Source organism: Aspergillus alliaceus, assembly GCF_009176365.1.
Source record: "Aspergillus alliaceus strain CBS 536.65 unplaced genomic scaffold BDW43scaffold_3, whole genome shotgun sequence".
NCBI lineage: Eukaryota > Fungi > Ascomycota > Eurotiomycetes > Eurotiales > Aspergillaceae > Aspergillus > Aspergillus alliaceus.
In genome coordinates this window covers 935,946-951,990 of record NW_022474686.1, presented here as the reverse complement: position 1 = coordinate 951,990, position 16,045 = coordinate 935,946, and the positions used below count along the sequence as shown (strand labels likewise).

Genomic DNA, 16,045 nt, shown 5'->3' with positions numbered 1-16,045 from the left:
AAACGGATTGTATGGGCTTGCGCTTAGACTCTCTCTTACCCCCATGGTTCCTATACTTCCCTGGTTTCATGTACGGTGGCCATCTCGACCTATTTGGTGTATTAACATCAATCCAGCTGTAAGACCAGATGATGGATTGGAAAGCATACGGAATCATATCTAGGGCCAGGATGTCTTGCGTGGTACATCGTCTTAGATCTGCCGAGGTCGACGCCACAGAGAATTATGGCATGTTTGTTTGAACGGATGTAATGGTTTCTTTGCATAGATGTCTGCCTCTGTAACATGAATTGTTAGAAAATATCACTAAAGAGCATATTCGTCTTATACTTGCTCACTAGAGGAGACGGTAGTTTTGTAGATTCAGGGACTAAACATAGACGAGCTGTCTAACGATTTGTAGGGTTAGGTATTATTCTCATCAAAGGTCTTTTGTTTGTTGCTAACTGGCATGATCGAGACCGAATCCATCATGAAGAATACTGCAGACACTGCATTCGTGGTTGTTGCGAAAGTTTAAAAAGTACCCACTGTCCTGTCCCCGACGTAGCAGGCCCGGCGAGTCCTCTCTCAGCAGCCTTAGAGATCATTATCCCCAAGGTTGGTGAGTGAATAATAAATAATCTATCTAAGCGCCATGCTCTTTGTGGATAGGATCCGCAAAGGTAGTATGTAAATATACGTGGGGAGTTATAGTACATTGAATCATAAGGCGTTGTTCCATTGATACATACTATCCAACCCTAGCCAGGGCATGTTAAATGCTATCCAATGAAGTATTCTTTGCTTATCCCTTGGGCTATTCACTTTCCTCTCATCCCGACAAGGCATCGCCCTCAAAGGCTGGGGGATATTCTATTTAAATCCAAAGAAAGCCCTTTTAGCGTCCAACAACCTGAAGCAAAGTAAACCAGTAATGAGCTGCGCTATTTTCACATCTCTAGTTAAACTTCCTCCAAAGACCAGGAAAGACGGAAGGACTTCCATGATCCGATCGACATCTGGACGCAGTTGCAGCCGTGAAAGCTAATTCGTACTCTATCTTGACTATTCCACGCGTAAACATCATCCTTCCTCATCTCATCCACAATTTCCGAAGCTCCTACACAGTTAATCGTCACACTGGCACCGTGACGCGCCTTATCAACTGGCGTGGAGGAAGGAATATCTTCCCGCTGTAGCCTTTCGAGTAGCGTTGTTGTCAAAATCTGAACATGTTGGGATTGTAGAGCTTCCCCAAAATATAGATAGGGAGGTGGGCGGGATTACCATGACCATAGCACATAGCATCGTTACGAACCTCAAGGCGAGTCGTTTCCCATTGTGGCCTAACAGCTCCAAGAGAGAATGTGTGTCACCCTCCAGTGGCAGGGCTTGAATCCCGCATTCTTGTCTGGTTCCAGTACGTAATTGCAGCCGCGGTCGTGCCTAGGAGCCATTTGTAACACGCCGAGAATGCAGAGTCGGCAACAGATGCATCAATAGGCGCATACCCGGCAGCCTGAGTGAAGTCCACGATAAGGATAGCTCTGACCAAGCTAGCAAGTTGTGGATAGTGTGAGAGATTGACCTGGGGGCTATTCAAATACGAAACGTAGCTGACGGCAATGAGGCGTGTTTTCTTGTTCTCCATGTCGTTGAGATTATCGTCATTGTAGTACCGAATTTCTGGGGAGTTGTTTGCGTATTGTCCAGGCTTCTGTGGATATCACTAGCTGTTGAGGGCAAAAGGTCCGACTAGACTAGGGAATTCGTCCGCGTGGACGCAGACATTGTCTCCATCTTTACAATCCAATGACTCGAGTATGATTGAGAGATCAGGGTTCGAATATTGTCTAGGTATTGAGTCTGGTCCTGCAGCCTGTGTGGCCCGTAGTGTTGTTATTCACATACTTGGCGAGGGCTGCGTCGTAGGCTGGAAGAGGTAGGTTTTCGCCAGCAGCTCAGACGTGAGTGAATCCGGGGGTGGAATGGAATGATTTGAGGAGAAATAGGGGTCAATCCGCCATTTTCAGTGATTCAATAGTTAGGATTGAAAGAAGCCTTGATTTGCTCTGATTCCTGCGCTTGTCTATGAATAAGTTAGATCAGTATCCTCTTGTATCCTTAAGGGTCAAATCTGTGGGATTAAGGAAGGAATTTACAATGAAGGATCTTGGGCGAGCCGATTTGGAGAATGTCTGTATTGTCTAGATCTAGCCGGAACCCAGTAGCGCTAATCTACCTAGAATAGTATCATCTAAGTTAACTAAGTTGATGTACTATCTAGATGCAGTATATATACTATCTCACATCACAACTCGTCTTTGTGTCCCGACGCCGTACGGGTTTCCTCCTCTCCTCCTGAGCACACGGCGGGCGTGTTGACAAGCATCGAATAGACACACTTCTCGTCTTCCGCAATCTTAATAATCTCGTTCTCTTCGCCACACTGCAGGACAACAGTCGTGGATCGTGCAGGCCCGTTCCAGCAGGTCTGTCCCTTGGCGTACTCGAGCGATACCCTCTGCTCAGGAACAATCTCACCGGATTCGTTGAGCTCATCAACAGTGACAGATCCGATGCGAACAAAGTTGCCCATGCGTGCTGTCGATCCTCCCTTCTTCGGGATCTGCTTGGTTTGATCTAGGAAGCAGTGTTCGTATGTGTACTCGCCGGCATCCTTTTCGATACAGACGCCCTTAAGAGCGCGGAAGATAGATCCCACACCATAGTCCGTATCAAGATCTTCCTTGTGGTCCTTCACCTGATTGTTCAAATCCTCGATGGACTTACGGGCCGCATTGACGGCGTCACGGGCCTCGGTCACTGCCTTGGACTCGGAGGCGGAGCCCTCGTCTTTCGCAGGCAGGACGCCATTCTTCTCGAGGAAGCCTCGGATGGCAAGAACCTTGTCCTCAATGAAGTTCACAAGAGAAGGAGGAAGGTAAGCCGCTAGTTGGTAGACTGGATCGCAGTTAGTCTCTGAAGTCCGAATCTCAGAACCGACACACATACTGGCATCAGCTTCACATCCATCTTCTTCGTTCTCCCATTGCTCCCAGTTAACACCGGAATGCTCATCATCGGGCTTAGCAATCTCATCTAGATCCCGGTCACGGGCGGCATTCTCCTGGCTGTCAGAGGTACCTCTGGCAGCATACTCCTCCCAGCTGCGCACTGCGCGCTTAACACCCTCATCGTTGAAGTTGGGATTATATTCGACCTTGAACTTGGACAAAATCTCCTCAAGCTCCTTGACGCGAGAGCGAGTCTCATCCCTCTCCTTGCGGACCTCAGTCAACGCAGTCCTAAGCTCCTCAACGCGGCCCTTGGCCACCTGAGCAAGAACGTTAACCTTGCCTGCCTTCTTACCCTTCACCACCTTGCTCCGCTCCTGCTTCTCAATCTCCTCCAGATCAACCTCTAGACCCTTAAGCTTGATCTCCTGGCCCTGAATCTCAACCTCCAGCCTCTTAATATTCTCCTCAATTTCCTTCTGCTGCCTCCCAGCATCAACGAGAAGCTCCTTCTTCTTCTTCAGCGCAGTCGTAATCGACTTTTGCCTCTTCTCCTCATTCTTTCGCCACTCCTTGCCAAGCTCCTTGCACTTATCTGCACATTTCGTGCCCCCAACCCGAGCCCACTCGTCACTGCCATCGCAGCACAGATCATAATCGCAGATCCCATCATTAACCCGCTGGAAGGGCACGTAAGCCGGCTTGTGGCCTTTATTCTTACAGTAAAACCCGGGCAAGGACAGCGTCAAATCGAGGTCATTATTCCCAGGACGATCAGCAACCGTCAGCGGCGAATGGCGGGACAAATGAGCACACGCCGCAGTCCCGGGCTCATCGCTCCCATCCGGACAATCACAGTAGTCATCATTAATAGCGGAAAACGGAACCTTGATAGCCGGGTGCGAAATGCAGGTGAATGTATCAGTGTCCTTGTAGAACTTTGCAACTAGTCAATCAACAACACTGCCATGTTAGCCCTGTATGCTCGTCACGAGTCTAACCCAGTCATATCACAATAAACGCAACCCAAACAGTCCCAAACACCAGTAAGTTGAACTATATAAAGACAACAAACAACTCACATTCAGGTCCAACACCCCTCGGCCGAGCGCCGTCCTTACTCGCCGCAACGACGGTCGAGCACGCCGCCAAGCTCACGAAGAACAGCGAACTCTGAGGTAGTATCATGATGGGAGCATTGAGCTTTTGTCCGTCCAATGCGGGTAGCCGTTCAATGTATTGTATACAAATACAAACACAGATCCAAATGCGGAGAAAGAGCTTCTGGCCACCTTAGCTGGTTATGCTACTCTAGACTAGGACGGATCTGGGGAGTGGGTCCCATATTAGAACCTCTCTTGGAACCTCTTAGTCAGCGGGCGTTATCAGGGTGGCGACCGCAGTTACTTTACTTTAGTAACTTATCCGTTGGAACTTCCTTTCAATCTTACTTGATTTTACAAATAACGCTGTCTGCGAAAGATGGGTAATGACGGTGGAAGGTGAGCATTCTTCTTTTTCATTATGAAATTATATATAAGTGAACACAAAACTAACGAAAGAATACCAGTATCCCCACCCGGCGTGAGCTCGTCCGCGAAGCCGCCCGCGCCCCCAGCACAGCACAGGTGAAAGAAGTCCAGCGCGAACTCCAAGAACACTACTGGACGACATGCCCACTCTCGCACAAGCCCCTTGCGCGACCGATCGTGGCCGACTGCGCTGGAAACATGTATAACAAAGATGCGATCCTGAAGTTCCTCCTTCCCGGCGAAGAAATCGAGGGTATTAGTTCCAAGGCCGATTGCGAGGAGATCCTCTGCGGACGGGTGAAGAGTATCCGGGATGTGGTGGAACTAAAGTTCGAAATCGATACCGAGCTGAGCCAGCACCCTTCCGCTAAGCACGAGAAGCGCGAGGGCTGGATCTGTCCAGTCACTGCTAAGCAGCTCGGACCTAATGTCAAGGCCGTGTATCTTGTACCCTGTGGACATGTGTTTTCGGAGGAGGCAGTCCGCCAGTTGAAAGGGGATAAGTGTTTGCAGTGCAACGAGGGGTATACAGAGGAGAATGTTATTCCGATTTTACCGGCGAGGGATGCAGATAAGGAGCTGCTTATGGCGCGGGCGCAGAAGTTGGCTGAGCAGGGGCTGACGCATTCGCTGAAGAAGGCGTCTGGGTCGAAGAAGCGGAAGAAGCAGGCTAATGGCGATTCTGCTGAGGCGGAAAGTGGATCGAAGTCCAAGGAGAATGGTGCGGCTGCGAGTCGGAGCAATACGTCTACTCCTACACCTAGTGCATCGAATGGGATTAAGCATGCGGCAACGGCGATGCTGACGGCCCGTGTTTTGGAGGAGGAGAATGAGAAGAAGAAGAGACGGAAGATGATCGGGCTGAATGAGAATCTAAACAGTCTTTTCACGAAGAAGGACAAAGATGGGAAGACAAACGCCGACTTTATGACTAGAGGCTTTACTCTTCCAGCGAACTCTCGGAAGTGATTGATTTTAGCGCAATTGTCTCAAAGGCGTACAGGTTTTGCTTGGGCTGGCTATATCGGCTACTGGACCGGTTTCTGTTCATATTCATATAATCTCGAATAGACGAAAATTGTACATGCCTGGTTACATTAGTAGCATAAGGTAGACTGAAAGGTTTCCATTTCTATAGTACAAAATATCCTTGAAATAACATGCTACAAGAACGATGACTCAATGCAAGCTCAGGTTACAGGTCAGCGGCCTACTCGATAAGCCCCCTATCTCGAAGCTCGGCTTCGATGAGCTTCTTCCGTCCCAACTCCTCGTCTCGGTCGCGCACTGTCTGCCTCTTTGCAAAGAGCTTGACATTAGACATGTGCCGGAGACTTGGGCTGTTTGCCAAGTGATCTGCCAGCTTCTGGGGCTTGGGGTTATTAACCGACTGGACGTATTCCACAGCCTGGCGGACAGTGGCGGCCGAATGAACAACAGTGTCCGGGAAGTAGTGGCCACTCAGTTGAGAGAATCTCTTGAAGAACTATACCATGACGAAGTCAACTAATGGACAATGCAACTAATCCTAAAAGAATGACCACTTACAGCAAACCTCGTAGCTGGGTCGTTCAATGGCAGAGACAGGAATCCTTTGTCCTGAACATCGTGGTATCCGAAAAATCCAGCAGCCGGGCCATTCACATCGGCAGGGTACTCTTGGAACTCCGTGGCTTCAACAGCCTCCTCAGCCTCCTCTGCTGCCTGTTCCTCAACGGCAGGCTCGGCCTCGCCGCCAATCTGCTTGAAGATATAAACGAGAGCTTCCTCAGCTTCCTTGTTGGGGTAGACAATAGCCTGTCCCCATTGTCCGCTCGCATCGGCCTTGACTTTACACTTCCAGATCATTTTGAAAACAGGCTGCTCGTGCTCGGCGACATCGCAGACCTTCACCAAGGGCTTGTTCAGGGCGTGCATCAGACAGATCTCGACTGCGGCCTGGTGGGCGGCTAGGGACACATGGCCTTTCTTGGTGAGTCTCTTCTTCAGCGCAAATCTACACGATCAATTAATAAGAAACCACCCCTTTGACTACCATTGACCGGCATAAACACGGCCCAGACCGCAAAACAAACACGTTGAAAAACGTACTTATCAAACACATCAGCCTCAGTAGGAGGAAGGTTGTACCACTCGCCCAGGTGGCCAACACGTGGCAGTCCGTGGAAATCGGTTGCAGGCTCGTACGAAGCGCTAGGAGTGATCTCGTCCTCACCCGCGAGCTCAGCTTCGACAGGCTGGGGCAGTCCCTCCGTCTGCGTCTCCTGTGTTGCCGGCTGGTCTTTTCTGAATTTCCGTTCCAGAACACCTTCTCCTCCGTAGGGATCCTTCAGACCGGGCGGGTTGTCCGTACCCCAGATCTTGCGGCGTACTCGTTCGGTGATTGGGGCTGCGTTGGAGGCATTGCGCAGGAATTGCCGGGCGAGCACGGGGCGGGGGCGTGTTTCTTGTCTGCAAATTGAGCAGACATATAGGGATCGAGAACCCTGGAGGGATGATACCTCCAGGTTTAACAACCGCAATGAGGGACGCATGGCTGCGGAGTGACACGATTTGCGGACTTGCAGCCGGGCTTCGAAAAGTTTCAAGATTCCCGTCTGGCGTCACGTGAGATATAGTACAGGGCTTGGCATTTCTGCGAGAGGGTCGGAATTAAAAACATTACCAAAGATTATGAAATAAATCACTTGAAATGATGAATAGGCATTATTTTACGTAGTAATTTGAGGAAAAATGGATACAAAATATTTTGCTCTGTATATACATGCGTAGATAGACGCCCGCTCATATCATATCAAACTCGGCCATTAATCTTTACAAGTCTACTCCCGAACAAACATACCAGCCATTCCCATGCCCGTGCCAATGCACATACTCACAACACCGACTTCCTGGCCGGTACGCTCCATCTCAGGCAGCAAAGTTGCGAGCTGTCTGGCGCCAGTAGCACCCAGCGGATGACCGATGGCAATTGCACCACCCTTAGGGTTGACCTTCGATTCGTCAATACCCAATTTACGAACAGAGTACAACGCCTGGGAAGCGAATGCCTCGTTAATCTCCCAAATATTAACATCAGATACGCTCATGTCAAGCTGTTGAAGGAGTTTAGGGATAGCAACAGCAGGACCAACGCCCATCTCATCAGGAGCACAACCAGCAACGGCGGTGGCGACCCAGCGGCCCTTGATGGAAGATGCTAGCCCAAGCTCCGTCGCGGTGGAACGACGCATGAGTAGGGCGGCGGCGGCACCATCGCTGACCTGTGAGCTGTTTCCGGCGGTACTAGCACCGGTGGCAGAGAAAGCTGGCTTCAAACTGGCCATCTTCTCAACAGAGATGTTGGAGCGGACACCATCATCCTTGGTGACGGTGATTTCCTTCGGGGGCGCATCAGGATTTTCAGGGTCAAAAGAGAGTGTTGTGACGGGGATGATTTCGGAATCGAACAGACCAGCGTTCTGCGCAGCACTAGCCTTCTTGTGCGACTCGGCGGCGAAGACATCCTGGTCCGCTCGCGAGATGCCGTAACGAGACGCAACGTTTTCGGAGGTGATCCCCATAGGCATAATGCAATCCCTAGAATCCTGTGACGGCGATTCCTTGAGCTCGGGCCAAAGTACAGTAGGAATAGCACGCGATCCGTAATTCCGGGTCATAGACTCCATTCCTCCACCGATGCCAACGTTAATGGCGCCTGCGCGGATTCCATTGGCGATCGTTGTGATAGCAGCTAGACCCGACGAGCATTGTCTGTTGATTGTATGGAATGGGACCGAGTGGGGGAAGCCTGCGTGGATCTGAGCCATACGGCCAGCCTTCGCACCGCCGAGCTCTTGCAGAACGGAACCAATCGCGACATCGTCAATTCGGGCCGGGTCTAGTTTGGGGTTTGCTTCGAGGGTCGCCTTGAGGACATGTGCAAGGAGTTCTTCCGGGTACGCATCCTTAAAACCGCCTTTCTTCGCTCTTGTAACCGGGGTGCGGAGTGAGGAGAGGATCACAATATCGGAAGGCGACTTTTGGAGGACATGGCGGAGGCCCCGTGGCACTGGAGAAGCCATACTGACGGACTGGAGTTGGTTTCAACACTCACTCAAAGTCGCGGAAAAACGGGGAGTAGAGGAACATTTATATGAACAAAGACGGCTGCCGGTCAATATTCCGAGAGCGGGCCCATTGGATGTGGGCATTTCCCTCAGGAGCTGCCATCTAAACTGCCGGCAAGGAAGATCGGCTAAGTGCTCTGCCGCCGAGGTTGGGGAAGAAAAGTGTGGAGATGCGATCTATCCTCCCTTCTTGCCATTGGTACCCGTGTAAGAGGCTTGTCTGTGTAAGGAAATACCATACTCGACATTCCACTCACTAGGGTCAGTGATCATGTCTACCACTGCTAGCGACTACTAGTATGATTACTTATTCTAAGTGATTGTCAAAACGGTTCTTTGTTTTCCGTCCGTCGGATATGATTGCTTATGTCAGCCGCATCGGAACGGCTGGTCGGAAGATGGGATTTCCACTCCATACCCGAGAGCAAACTTAATGTCTTCAAGCCCATTCATTGCCATTGCCATCTAGGCGATTAAATGTACAAACTTGGATTTTTCTTCTCGAACGCCTTGAAATGACATGATGTAATAATCGGATCCCATTACCTGACTCCGTTCCGATCCTGGTATCTTCGCATGTAATAATGTACAATTGATGTGGTCGTGAGAACAGCGGTGAATTGCAGACATATCAGGTGCGGATGATATGACTATAGTGACCAGGGACCTTAAACCGGCACTTTTCGCAATCAGCTCGAAAGCCCATTGAGAAGGAGATTTTCTTTTTGTTTGACACGCCCTTGGGTGCGGAGCCGTGTTGCTTATCTTTCCCGACATCCGTAGGTGGCATGTCCTGCTGTATATTGGGGGGTCTGTCCTCTATCCCTGACCAAGTCGATGAAGAGAAAGAAGCCGGGCGAGATGAGTTGTACGCCATTTCAACGTCATCACTAACAGTGTCTTTGATGCTTGCCACGGTATCTTCACCTTCACTGACTGGGCTGGGGAGGCGCTGGATACCAGAACAGGATGGGATAAAGTCATTAGAAGGCTGATTATACATCGACAGCGCAGGATTCTGTTCATTCATCGATGGGTGAGCATATTCGTATGCAGAGTTTTCAGCCTGCCGCTCGCTGATGGTGAGAGACTGGTTTACTAGATTGTGGGGAATCGGCGACGGTTGAACATCTCGATTGCTGGGTGCATTGGCTGCCCACGGGCATTGGGTCCTACCCCTGACTGGATGCAGCATTTCTCTATCAAGATCTATATCCATTGCCGTATGTGGAATATGAGCGTGAGCCGTCTGGTGGGGCAATTCCCCCTTACTATCTGTCCGGCCGGTGTGCACGTGCGTGGGATACCCGTCGATGTCATCGTCATCCTCCGAGGACTCCACAGGGGTCAAGGTAGATAAACTCAAATCAGAAACCGTGTGGTTCATATGGGCGAAGGACAGCTTCTGGAAACATTGTGGGGAAGTGCGCAGAGCTAAAGAACGGAATTTCTACATGACCGACGGTTAGTGGCAGGGAACGAGAACAAGGGTTGCCCGACAGACTGACCTTTCTTTCGTGGATTGCGCTACTGTCAAGATCGGCAAGCTCCTCAGAACCTCTTTGACGTTTAGAGGGCAAGCCGAACATGTCTCTGTTGCGATCTGACCCGTAGATCACGGGTAGATGAGAGAGTTATCTAGTGGATCAGAAACCGTTCGACCTGTTGACGGCAAGATCATTCGGTTCCGATGACGAAACGAAGTAGATCTAACAGATACAGTCTCCAGTAATAATTGTGGACTGAATACAAACTCACGAAATCATACCGAATAGTATCATAAACCACAATAGGTAGGGGATAAACAATCAGGGGGATAGAAGATGGGAAGTGGAGGGTAAGAATGGACGCAGTCTGGATGATGACCTTTCTTTACTCCTGCAAGGTTTAGCGTGACGGGTAACGCCCAATTGGGGAAAGCGGCCCACCCCATATTTTTCTTCTTCACTAGTGGGATGTGGAGTTTAAATTTTTTTTTTTTTTTGGCCGCTTGATTATCTTCAAATCGCCATCTATCATTTGCAAAAACCTTGTTCTCTCTTCCCATCCTTATTCTGTTATGATATGTATTAATTACTGTGATCTAAGGTGAGAGAAAGTCATGAACTATGTAAGGAGCTTGCTCTGGAGTATCCATAGTTGCTTCAAAACGAACAAACTTTCTCGTCATTCAGTCATTTTAACATGAATATATGATGAGGTGACGACTGTTGACCAAGTAAGCACTTACCCGACTGGGTTACCGGAAAATTAAGGCATCCAATAAGAAAAAGTGACCTGGTCAGCTCACGAGAGCTGAAACTCTCATTTGTCGACGTCTGCATGTATTACTGCTTAGTATAGTGGGCTGACTACTCTTAGAAGAACTCCTAGGTAGGTAAGATTGGACTACAAGGACTACAGAATACACAGCACTATAAAAGTATTATATATCAAGAGTAGTGGACAATAGTTGTGCATTGCGTATGGACAAGGACTTCTCGGCTCTACTTATCGATTCGGTCAGCGAAATCTCATTTAGGGAATCAGAACTGACAACCTAGTCCAAAGATATTCTCGTGTCAGACCCCTTACTATCAGGGTGTTCACAGCCGATGGGCCCTGCCAGGGTGAGTTCAAGGTCTAACTATTAGTATCTCGTCTCAGGTAGAAGAATGTACTCAGCGGGTGCATATACGGCATGTGTAGTACGAATACGGGCAGCAATTGAATCGGACCCTTTTTGACAGCAAGACTGCTGTATTTCAGCCGAGACTAAGTCAGCCTGTAGAATACTAGCAAGTAATGTAGACGAGAATAAAGAAAGGGTATTTGTAGCTCCACTGTGAGTGGTCAACCTAAAATTTTTCAGTGTGTGAATCATAACCTGAGGCCCCACCAGGCACCCGGTACGCATTTTTACTATTCGAGGGACGATCATTTATTTGATCGCAACCTCTTCTTCTTCAAAGCAGTCTCTCTCTCTCTCCAACGGATTGTTAAAGCCCTATAAAGATCCAACCCGATCTTTCCTTAATTCTCTGTCTGTTGATTTCGTCCTCCCTCTTAATATTCTATCATTTCCTCAAGTTTTATCAAATATTACTACTTATAATATCCTTGATCACCCCACCACATACACACAATGCCCCTCATCAACACAACAGAAGTCAATGAGGACACCCGTGGTAAGTGTCCATTACTCAGAGTAAACATTCTTTTCGAACGGTGTGATTAATTTCTCGACTAGTCCTTGGATACGACCCTTTGCTGTCCCCTCAGTACCTTCAATCCGAGATCCCAGCTGTGAGTCACTCTTCTTTTCACTCCTACAGCAGTAGGGCATACACCTAGATGCAGAGAATCTCCTGGTATGGGAGAGCTCGAAGACAATGGCAGATGGAATTCTCCAGGCTAACGTCGATCGGTTGCAATCTAGCCTGCGGAAGCCACCGCCACTGTCCGATCTGGTCGCAACCAAGCCATTGAAATTATTGAGCAGCGCGATGACCGTCTCTTGGTGATGGTTGGCCCTTGCTCCATTCATGACCCAGCCACCGCTCTCGAATATGCATCCCGTCTGAAGGAGCTCTCTGCGAAGCTCTCCTCCGACCTCTGTATCATCATGCGCGCCTACCTGGAGAAACCCCGCACCACGGTCGGATGGAAGGGCCTGATCAATGACCCAGACATTGACGAGTCCTACAACATCAACAAGGGTCTCCGCATCTCACGTAAGCTCTATGCTGATCTGACTGGCATGGGCATTCCTATCGCCAGTGAGATGCTCGATACCATCTCCCCTCAGTACCTTGCAGACCTCATCTCGCTCGGAGCCATTGGTGCCCGTACCACCGAGTCGCAGCTGCACCGTGAGCTGGCTTCCGGTCTGAGCTTCCCCATCGGCTACAAGAATGGCACTGATGGCAACCTGACCGTCGCCATTGACGCCATCGGCGCCGCCGCTCACCCCCACCGTTTCTTGGGTGTCACCAAGCAGGGTCTCGCTGCCATCACCAAGACCTCGGGTAACGAGCACGGTTTCGTCATCATGCGTGGTGGCAGCAAGGGCACCAACTACGACCGTGACAGCATCCGTCAGGCTCGGGAAGCTTTGCGCGGTAAGAAGCAGCGCGAGGTCCTCATGGTCGACTGCTCCCATGGCAACTCCAACAAGAACCACCGCAACCAGCCTCTGGTCGCCAAGGAAGTTGCAGACCAGATGCGCGAGGGCCAGGACGCCATTGTCGGTGTCATGATCGAGTCCAATATTCATGAAGGTAATCAGAAGGTTCCCGCGGAGGGTCCCTCTGGCCTCAAGAAGGGCGTCAGCATCACCGACGCCTGCATCGACTGGGAGACCACCGTCACCGTCTTGGAAGATCTCGCCGATGCTGTCCGTGCTAGACGTGCTGCCAAGGCATCGAATGGCGCTAACTAAAGTGATCATGAACTGTGTTAGCTGAAGAAGCTTTGCCCTTTGTCTCTTTCGGAGACGGTTTCGTTATAGATACCAGACCTGTAGTAGTGTCTTTTCCCTTCTTCTGTCGGCTTCTTTTTGAGTACCAGCATTTCAAACGATGTTTTTCTTTCGGGCAGTTTACGTTATTGGATCGGAAAATTTGGCGGCCGGGGTAGATACAATGATCTTGCAAAAGTCACTTTTTTTCCCACCCCTTTTTTACCAGATGCTGTTATGCTGGATGAGTCTGTAGTTTTGTGCGGTATCATACGTAGTAGTGCAGATTTGGAAGAGACAATGACCCTATGATCCAATCTTATTCACACTCGCCCCTATAGATTCGCACCCCATGCTCTAATTTTTCATATCTTGGGCCGAAACCTATGACCGAGACCCTGATGGAAAGTATATGTACACAACAGTATTACATCGGCTCAAAACACACCTAACAGACGCCGTAAGCCCAAATCGGTGGAATACAAGGAGAAGGGAAAGAGACCAAATGCCATGCAACAGAAGCAAAAGAAAAAGGAAAAGGAAAAAGGGAAAGAGAAAAAGGCCCAGTCGGAACATCATCGAAAAACAACCACACTCACTAACCCCTCCATCCTCCCATCATTAAAAAAAAACCCCACCTTTACCGACCGGTCAACCAACTCTTCCAGCTCCTCGTCGTTTCCTTCGCAGCCGTCTCCGCATTCTCCGCCAAAGCATCCAACTGACCCGGCTGCGGCACAACAGCAGCAGCAGCAACCTTAGCATTATTAGCCTCCTCCAAAGCCTCAAGAACCCTAGGCTTATTATTCTCCGCCGCCACCGCCTCACTCTTAGCAGCCGCCTCCTCAGCACTCAACCCATCAAACAGATACCGCTTGAGCTTATTCCACGGCCGCTGCGCCTTCTCCTCCTCCTTCTTCTGCTGGTAAATCTCGCCGATCTTCTCGTTCTTCAGCAACTCCAACTGCTCCGACGTAGCCGTGCCGCTCGCATACGCCGTCTTCGCATCCTGCAGCGTCTGCAGCTCCTTCTCGATCCACAGCGCCCGCTGCCGACGGTTATATAGCGTAAGAGAAACCATGGAGTAGACCGTCAACGCTCCACAGATACCTGGTAAATCGCATCAAAATAACAAAGTTAGCCCTGCTGCTCCCCTCCGCCCAACACGTCATACCATAAGGAAATAAAGGTAAGATAAGGGACAAGAACAAACCCGAAGCAGCAATCAACGTATAAACCATCGCCTTATGCGCCTTATTCGCAAACCGTCTCCCAACATCGATCATTGTGTCCACGCGCGAAGTCGACTGCGCCAGTCGGGCCGCCCTGGCCTGGGCCCGCAGCCGCTCGACCTTCTCCTTCGGTGTCTCCGGACGACCGCCGCTGGGTCCAGTGGGCTGAGATTGGGCGCCGGCCATGAAGCCTGGGAGCTTGTAGGGGGCGGCACCGGGTTTGGAGTGCGCGTATGGGCCTGTGGCCGTGAAGCGAGTTGCGTCTGCGGCGGATCGGGACATGGCGTGATGTTTTGGTTATTTTTTGTTTGGGGGGGGATTGGATTTTTTTGGGTGGTATTTTTTCGAGGAGAGGAGATAGAGGGGGGAGTGGGGGGTTGAGAGGCACCTCGAGGTAGGGATTTGGGAGTTAGAGAGGTGTCATTCAATGGCTTTGGTAGGTTAGATTAGGTGGAGGTTTGAATTGGTAGGGCGCGGAACGGTGAGAATGAGATCTCCGGGAAATTTTCATCCGTTTAGTGAGTGTTGCTTAAAGGAGCTAGTCTGGGTCGTCCTCCCCCCCGGTTTGGGCCAATCGGTTTGGAGATATTGGACCGTTAACTTACAACTAACTACTACTTAACTAATACTTTCTTCAAATTACTTCGGCTTTTATATTCACTCTGCATTTTCTTGATTTGGTAGATTGGTCCTCTTATTCAATTGGAGTATATCTTCTTCGTGTACCTCACCCCATTCTACAAGAGAGAGGAAAAGGAAAAAAAAAAAAAGCAAAGAAAGAAAGACAAGCAAATGTCCCAACCCTACAACTCCGCAGACCTCACCTCCGTGCTAGCTACTCTCTCAGCACTGTCCCAATCCCAATCCCAATCCCAATCCCAATCCCAATCTCAAACCATCCAACTAGAAGACAGCAATAACGACACCTACGAACCCTCAGAGACAGTCATACCCCTAAACCCAGCCCCTACTCTCCCTCCAGTCCAATCCCATCCCAAGCCCCTACAACCACAGTCACAACCCAAACCAACTACTCCCCTCCCCGACACCTCCGCCATAACAACATGGCCCCCGGCTCTAAAAAGCGTCATGCGCACCGTCTCGCAAAATGAAGACCTCCAGCGCAAAATTCGCTGGCTGATTCAACAGCAGCACGACCATGAGAAGCAGTGGTGGGCGGGGCGGGAGGCGCTGGTCCGGAAGCAGAAGGCTCGGGTGGAGAAGAAGAAGGAGTTGGATGCGGTTTTGTAAGTTTTTTTTTTTTTTTTTTTTTTTATATATATGTGTGTGGCTTCTTTTTGTTGTTTTGCGTATGGTTGTGGGGTTTGTGGCTAACGGGGTGTACATATTGTAGACGGTCTGTTGGGGCGCCGGTTGATGAGAAGGAGGTTTCGGTATGTTTTATCTGGCTTGGACCCTCTCTTTTCGGGGAGGGAGGGCGGGCGAAGAAAAGCTAACCTATGGTGATGTAGACGGTGGAAGAGGACCGCGCGGAGTTGACTAACTACGATATGAAAGTCTACAAGGCCTCGAAGCAGATGGCGGATGCCATGATGAGTGAGCTGCGGGCGCTGCAGATCCCATTCTTTAGTATTAAGCAGAGTCTGGTCGTTGACTCCGCCGGGAAGGCGGCGGAATCCCTGAATCCGGGTATCGGGAGGGATGACCTGGCGGTTCTACGGCGGAGGATGTTGGAGTTATTGCAGGATCTTTGTAAAGAGTGATTTATTCGTTG

General features: G+C 50.0%; 10 protein-coding genes across 10 annotated transcripts; 3 read left to right on the top strand and 7 right to left on the bottom strand.

Moving 5' to 3' along the window:
* Window positions 1-32: 32 nt before the first annotated feature.
* Window positions 33-394, bottom strand: BDW43DRAFT_262192 (uncharacterized protein). The gene is made up of 2 exons (XM_032040396.1): window positions 150-394; window positions 33-89 (listed from the first exon to the last, which is right to left on the bottom strand). Exons 1-2 carry the CDS (start codon window positions 285-287, stop codon window positions 51-53), a joined length of 177 nt encoding a protein of 58 aa, XP_031905458.1. The 5' UTR covers window positions 288-394; the 3' UTR covers window positions 33-50.
* Window positions 395-944: 550 nt separating this feature from the next.
* BDW43DRAFT_306471 (uncharacterized protein) lies at window positions 945-1,633 on the bottom strand (the record flags this gene model as incomplete). Its single annotated transcript, XM_032046037.1, has 2 exons — window positions 945-1,182; window positions 1,359-1,633. 2 exons carry the CDS (start codon window positions 1,631-1,633, stop codon window positions 945-947), a joined length of 513 nt encoding a protein of 170 aa, XP_031905457.1.
* Window positions 1,634-2,171: 538 nt separating this feature from the next.
* Window positions 2,172-4,280, bottom strand: BDW43DRAFT_262191 (putative protein kinase C substrate). Its single transcript, XM_032040395.1, has 3 exons — window positions 4,082-4,280; window positions 2,998-3,945; window positions 2,172-2,946 (listed from the first exon to the last, which is right to left on the bottom strand). Exons 1-3 carry the CDS (start codon window positions 4,185-4,187, stop codon window positions 2,294-2,296), a joined length of 1,707 nt encoding a protein of 568 aa, XP_031905456.1. The 5' UTR covers window positions 4,188-4,280; the 3' UTR covers window positions 2,172-2,293.
* Window positions 4,281-4,429: 149 nt separating this feature from the next.
* BDW43DRAFT_120283 (uncharacterized protein) lies at window positions 4,430-5,770 on the top strand. Its single transcript, XM_032038063.1, has 2 exons — window positions 4,430-4,501; window positions 4,570-5,770. Exons 1-2 carry the CDS (start codon window positions 4,482-4,484, stop codon window positions 5,498-5,500), a joined length of 951 nt encoding a protein of 316 aa, XP_031905455.1. The 5' UTR covers window positions 4,430-4,481; the 3' UTR covers window positions 5,501-5,770.
* Window positions 5,742-7,065, bottom strand: BDW43DRAFT_306468 (mitochondrial 54S ribosomal mL50 protein; the record flags this gene model as incomplete). Its single annotated transcript, XM_032046036.1, has 3 exons — window positions 5,742-6,017; window positions 6,080-6,527; window positions 6,623-7,065. The coding sequence occupies 3 exons, from the start codon at window positions 7,063-7,065 to the stop codon at window positions 5,742-5,744; spliced, it is 1,167 nt and encodes a 388-aa protein (XP_031905454.1).
* Window positions 7,066-7,258: 193 nt separating this feature from the next.
* BDW43DRAFT_262188 (thiolase family protein) lies at window positions 7,259-8,930 on the bottom strand. The gene has a single exon (XM_032040394.1). The coding sequence runs from the start codon at window positions 8,593-8,595 to the stop codon at window positions 7,354-7,356; it is 1,242 nt and encodes a 413-aa protein (XP_031905453.1). The 5' UTR covers window positions 8,596-8,930; the 3' UTR covers window positions 7,259-7,353.
* A 55-nt stretch (window positions 8,931-8,985) lies between these two features.
* BDW43DRAFT_120266 (uncharacterized protein) lies at window positions 8,986-10,476 on the bottom strand. Its single transcript, XM_032038062.1, has 2 exons — window positions 10,149-10,476; window positions 8,986-10,090 (listed from the first exon to the last, which is right to left on the bottom strand). The coding sequence occupies exons 1-2, from the start codon at window positions 10,227-10,229 to the stop codon at window positions 9,272-9,274; spliced, it is 900 nt and encodes a 299-aa protein (XP_031905452.1). The 5' UTR covers window positions 10,230-10,476; the 3' UTR covers window positions 8,986-9,271.
* Window positions 10,477-11,580: 1,104 nt separating this feature from the next.
* Window positions 11,581-13,324, top strand: BDW43DRAFT_120247 (3-deoxy-7-phosphoheptulonate synthase). Its single transcript, XM_032038061.1, has 3 exons — window positions 11,581-11,807; window positions 11,870-11,925; window positions 12,059-13,324. Exons 1-3 carry the CDS (start codon window positions 11,765-11,767, stop codon window positions 13,058-13,060), a joined length of 1,101 nt encoding a protein of 366 aa, XP_031905451.1. The 5' UTR covers window positions 11,581-11,764; the 3' UTR covers window positions 13,061-13,324.
* A 48-nt stretch (window positions 13,325-13,372) lies between these two features.
* Window positions 13,373-14,774, bottom strand: BDW43DRAFT_262183 (cytochrome c oxidase assembly protein COX14). Its single transcript, XM_032040393.1, has 2 exons — window positions 14,292-14,774; window positions 13,373-14,188 (listed from the first exon to the last, which is right to left on the bottom strand). Exons 1-2 carry the CDS (start codon window positions 14,590-14,592, stop codon window positions 13,719-13,721), a joined length of 771 nt encoding a protein of 256 aa, XP_031905450.1. The 5' UTR covers window positions 14,593-14,774; the 3' UTR covers window positions 13,373-13,718.
* A 328-nt stretch (window positions 14,775-15,102) lies between these two features.
* Window positions 15,103-16,034, top strand: BDW43DRAFT_306463 (uncharacterized protein; the record flags this gene model as incomplete). The annotated part of the gene is made up of 3 exons (XM_032046035.1): window positions 15,103-15,557; window positions 15,665-15,704; window positions 15,783-16,034. 3 exons carry the CDS (start codon window positions 15,103-15,105, stop codon window positions 16,032-16,034), a joined length of 747 nt encoding a protein of 248 aa, XP_031905449.1.
* Between the last annotated feature and the right edge of the window lie 11 nt (window positions 16,035-16,045).

Bases quoted from the DNA above. Each gene is read 5' to 3' on its own strand.
- BDW43DRAFT_262192 (XM_032040396.1), bottom strand. From the start codon at position 287: ATGTTACAGAGGCAGACATCTATGCAAAGAAACCATTACATCCGTTCA. The intron at 90-149 runs GTATGCTTTCCA...TACACCAAATAG, and splicing joins CTGGCCCTAGATATGATTCC to GTCGAGATGGCCACCGTACA.
- BDW43DRAFT_262191 (XM_032040395.1), bottom strand. From the start codon at position 4,187: ATGATACTACCTCAGAGTTCGCTGTTCTTCGTGAGCTTGGCGGCGTGC. The intron at 3,946-4,081 runs GTGAGTTGTTTG...TTGATTGACTAG, and splicing joins GAGGGGTGTTGGACCTGAAT to TTGCAAAGTTCTACAAGGAC. The intron at 2,947-2,997 runs GTATGTGTGTCG...ACTGCGATCCAG, and splicing joins TGGATGTGAAGCTGATGCCA to TCTACCAACTAGCGGCTTAC.
- BDW43DRAFT_120283 (XM_032038063.1), top strand. From the start codon at position 4,482: ATGGGTAATGACGGTGGAAG. The intron at 4,502-4,569 runs GTGAGCATTCTT...AAAGAATACCAG, and splicing joins ATGGGTAATGACGGTGGAAG to TATCCCCACCCGGCGTGAGC.
- BDW43DRAFT_262188 (XM_032040394.1), bottom strand. From the start codon at position 8,595: ATGGCTTCTCCAGTGCCACGGGGCCTCCGCCATGTCCTCCAAAAGTCG.
- BDW43DRAFT_120266 (XM_032038062.1), bottom strand. From the start codon at position 10,229: ATGTTCGGCTTGCCCTCTAAACGTCAAAGAGGTTCTGAGGAGCTTGCC. The intron at 10,091-10,148 runs GTCAGTCTGTCG...TCGGTCATGTAG, and splicing joins GCGCAATCCACGAAAGAAAG to AAATTCCGTTCTTTAGCTCT.
- BDW43DRAFT_120247 (XM_032038061.1), top strand. From the start codon at position 11,765: ATGCCCCTCATCAACACAACAGAAGTCAATGAGGACACCCGTG. The intron at 11,808-11,869 runs GTAAGTGTCCAT...TTTCTCGACTAG, and splicing joins AGTCAATGAGGACACCCGTG to TCCTTGGATACGACCCTTTG. The intron at 11,926-12,058 runs GTGAGTCACTCT...GTTGCAATCTAG, and splicing joins TTCAATCCGAGATCCCAGCT to CCTGCGGAAGCCACCGCCAC.
- BDW43DRAFT_262183 (XM_032040393.1), bottom strand. From the start codon at position 14,592: ATGTCCCGATCCGCCGCAGACGCAACTCGCTTCACGGCCACAGGCCCA. The intron at 14,189-14,291 runs GTTTGTTCTTGT...GCGATTTACCAG, and splicing joins TACGTTGATTGCTGCTTCGG to GTATCTGTGGAGCGTTGACG.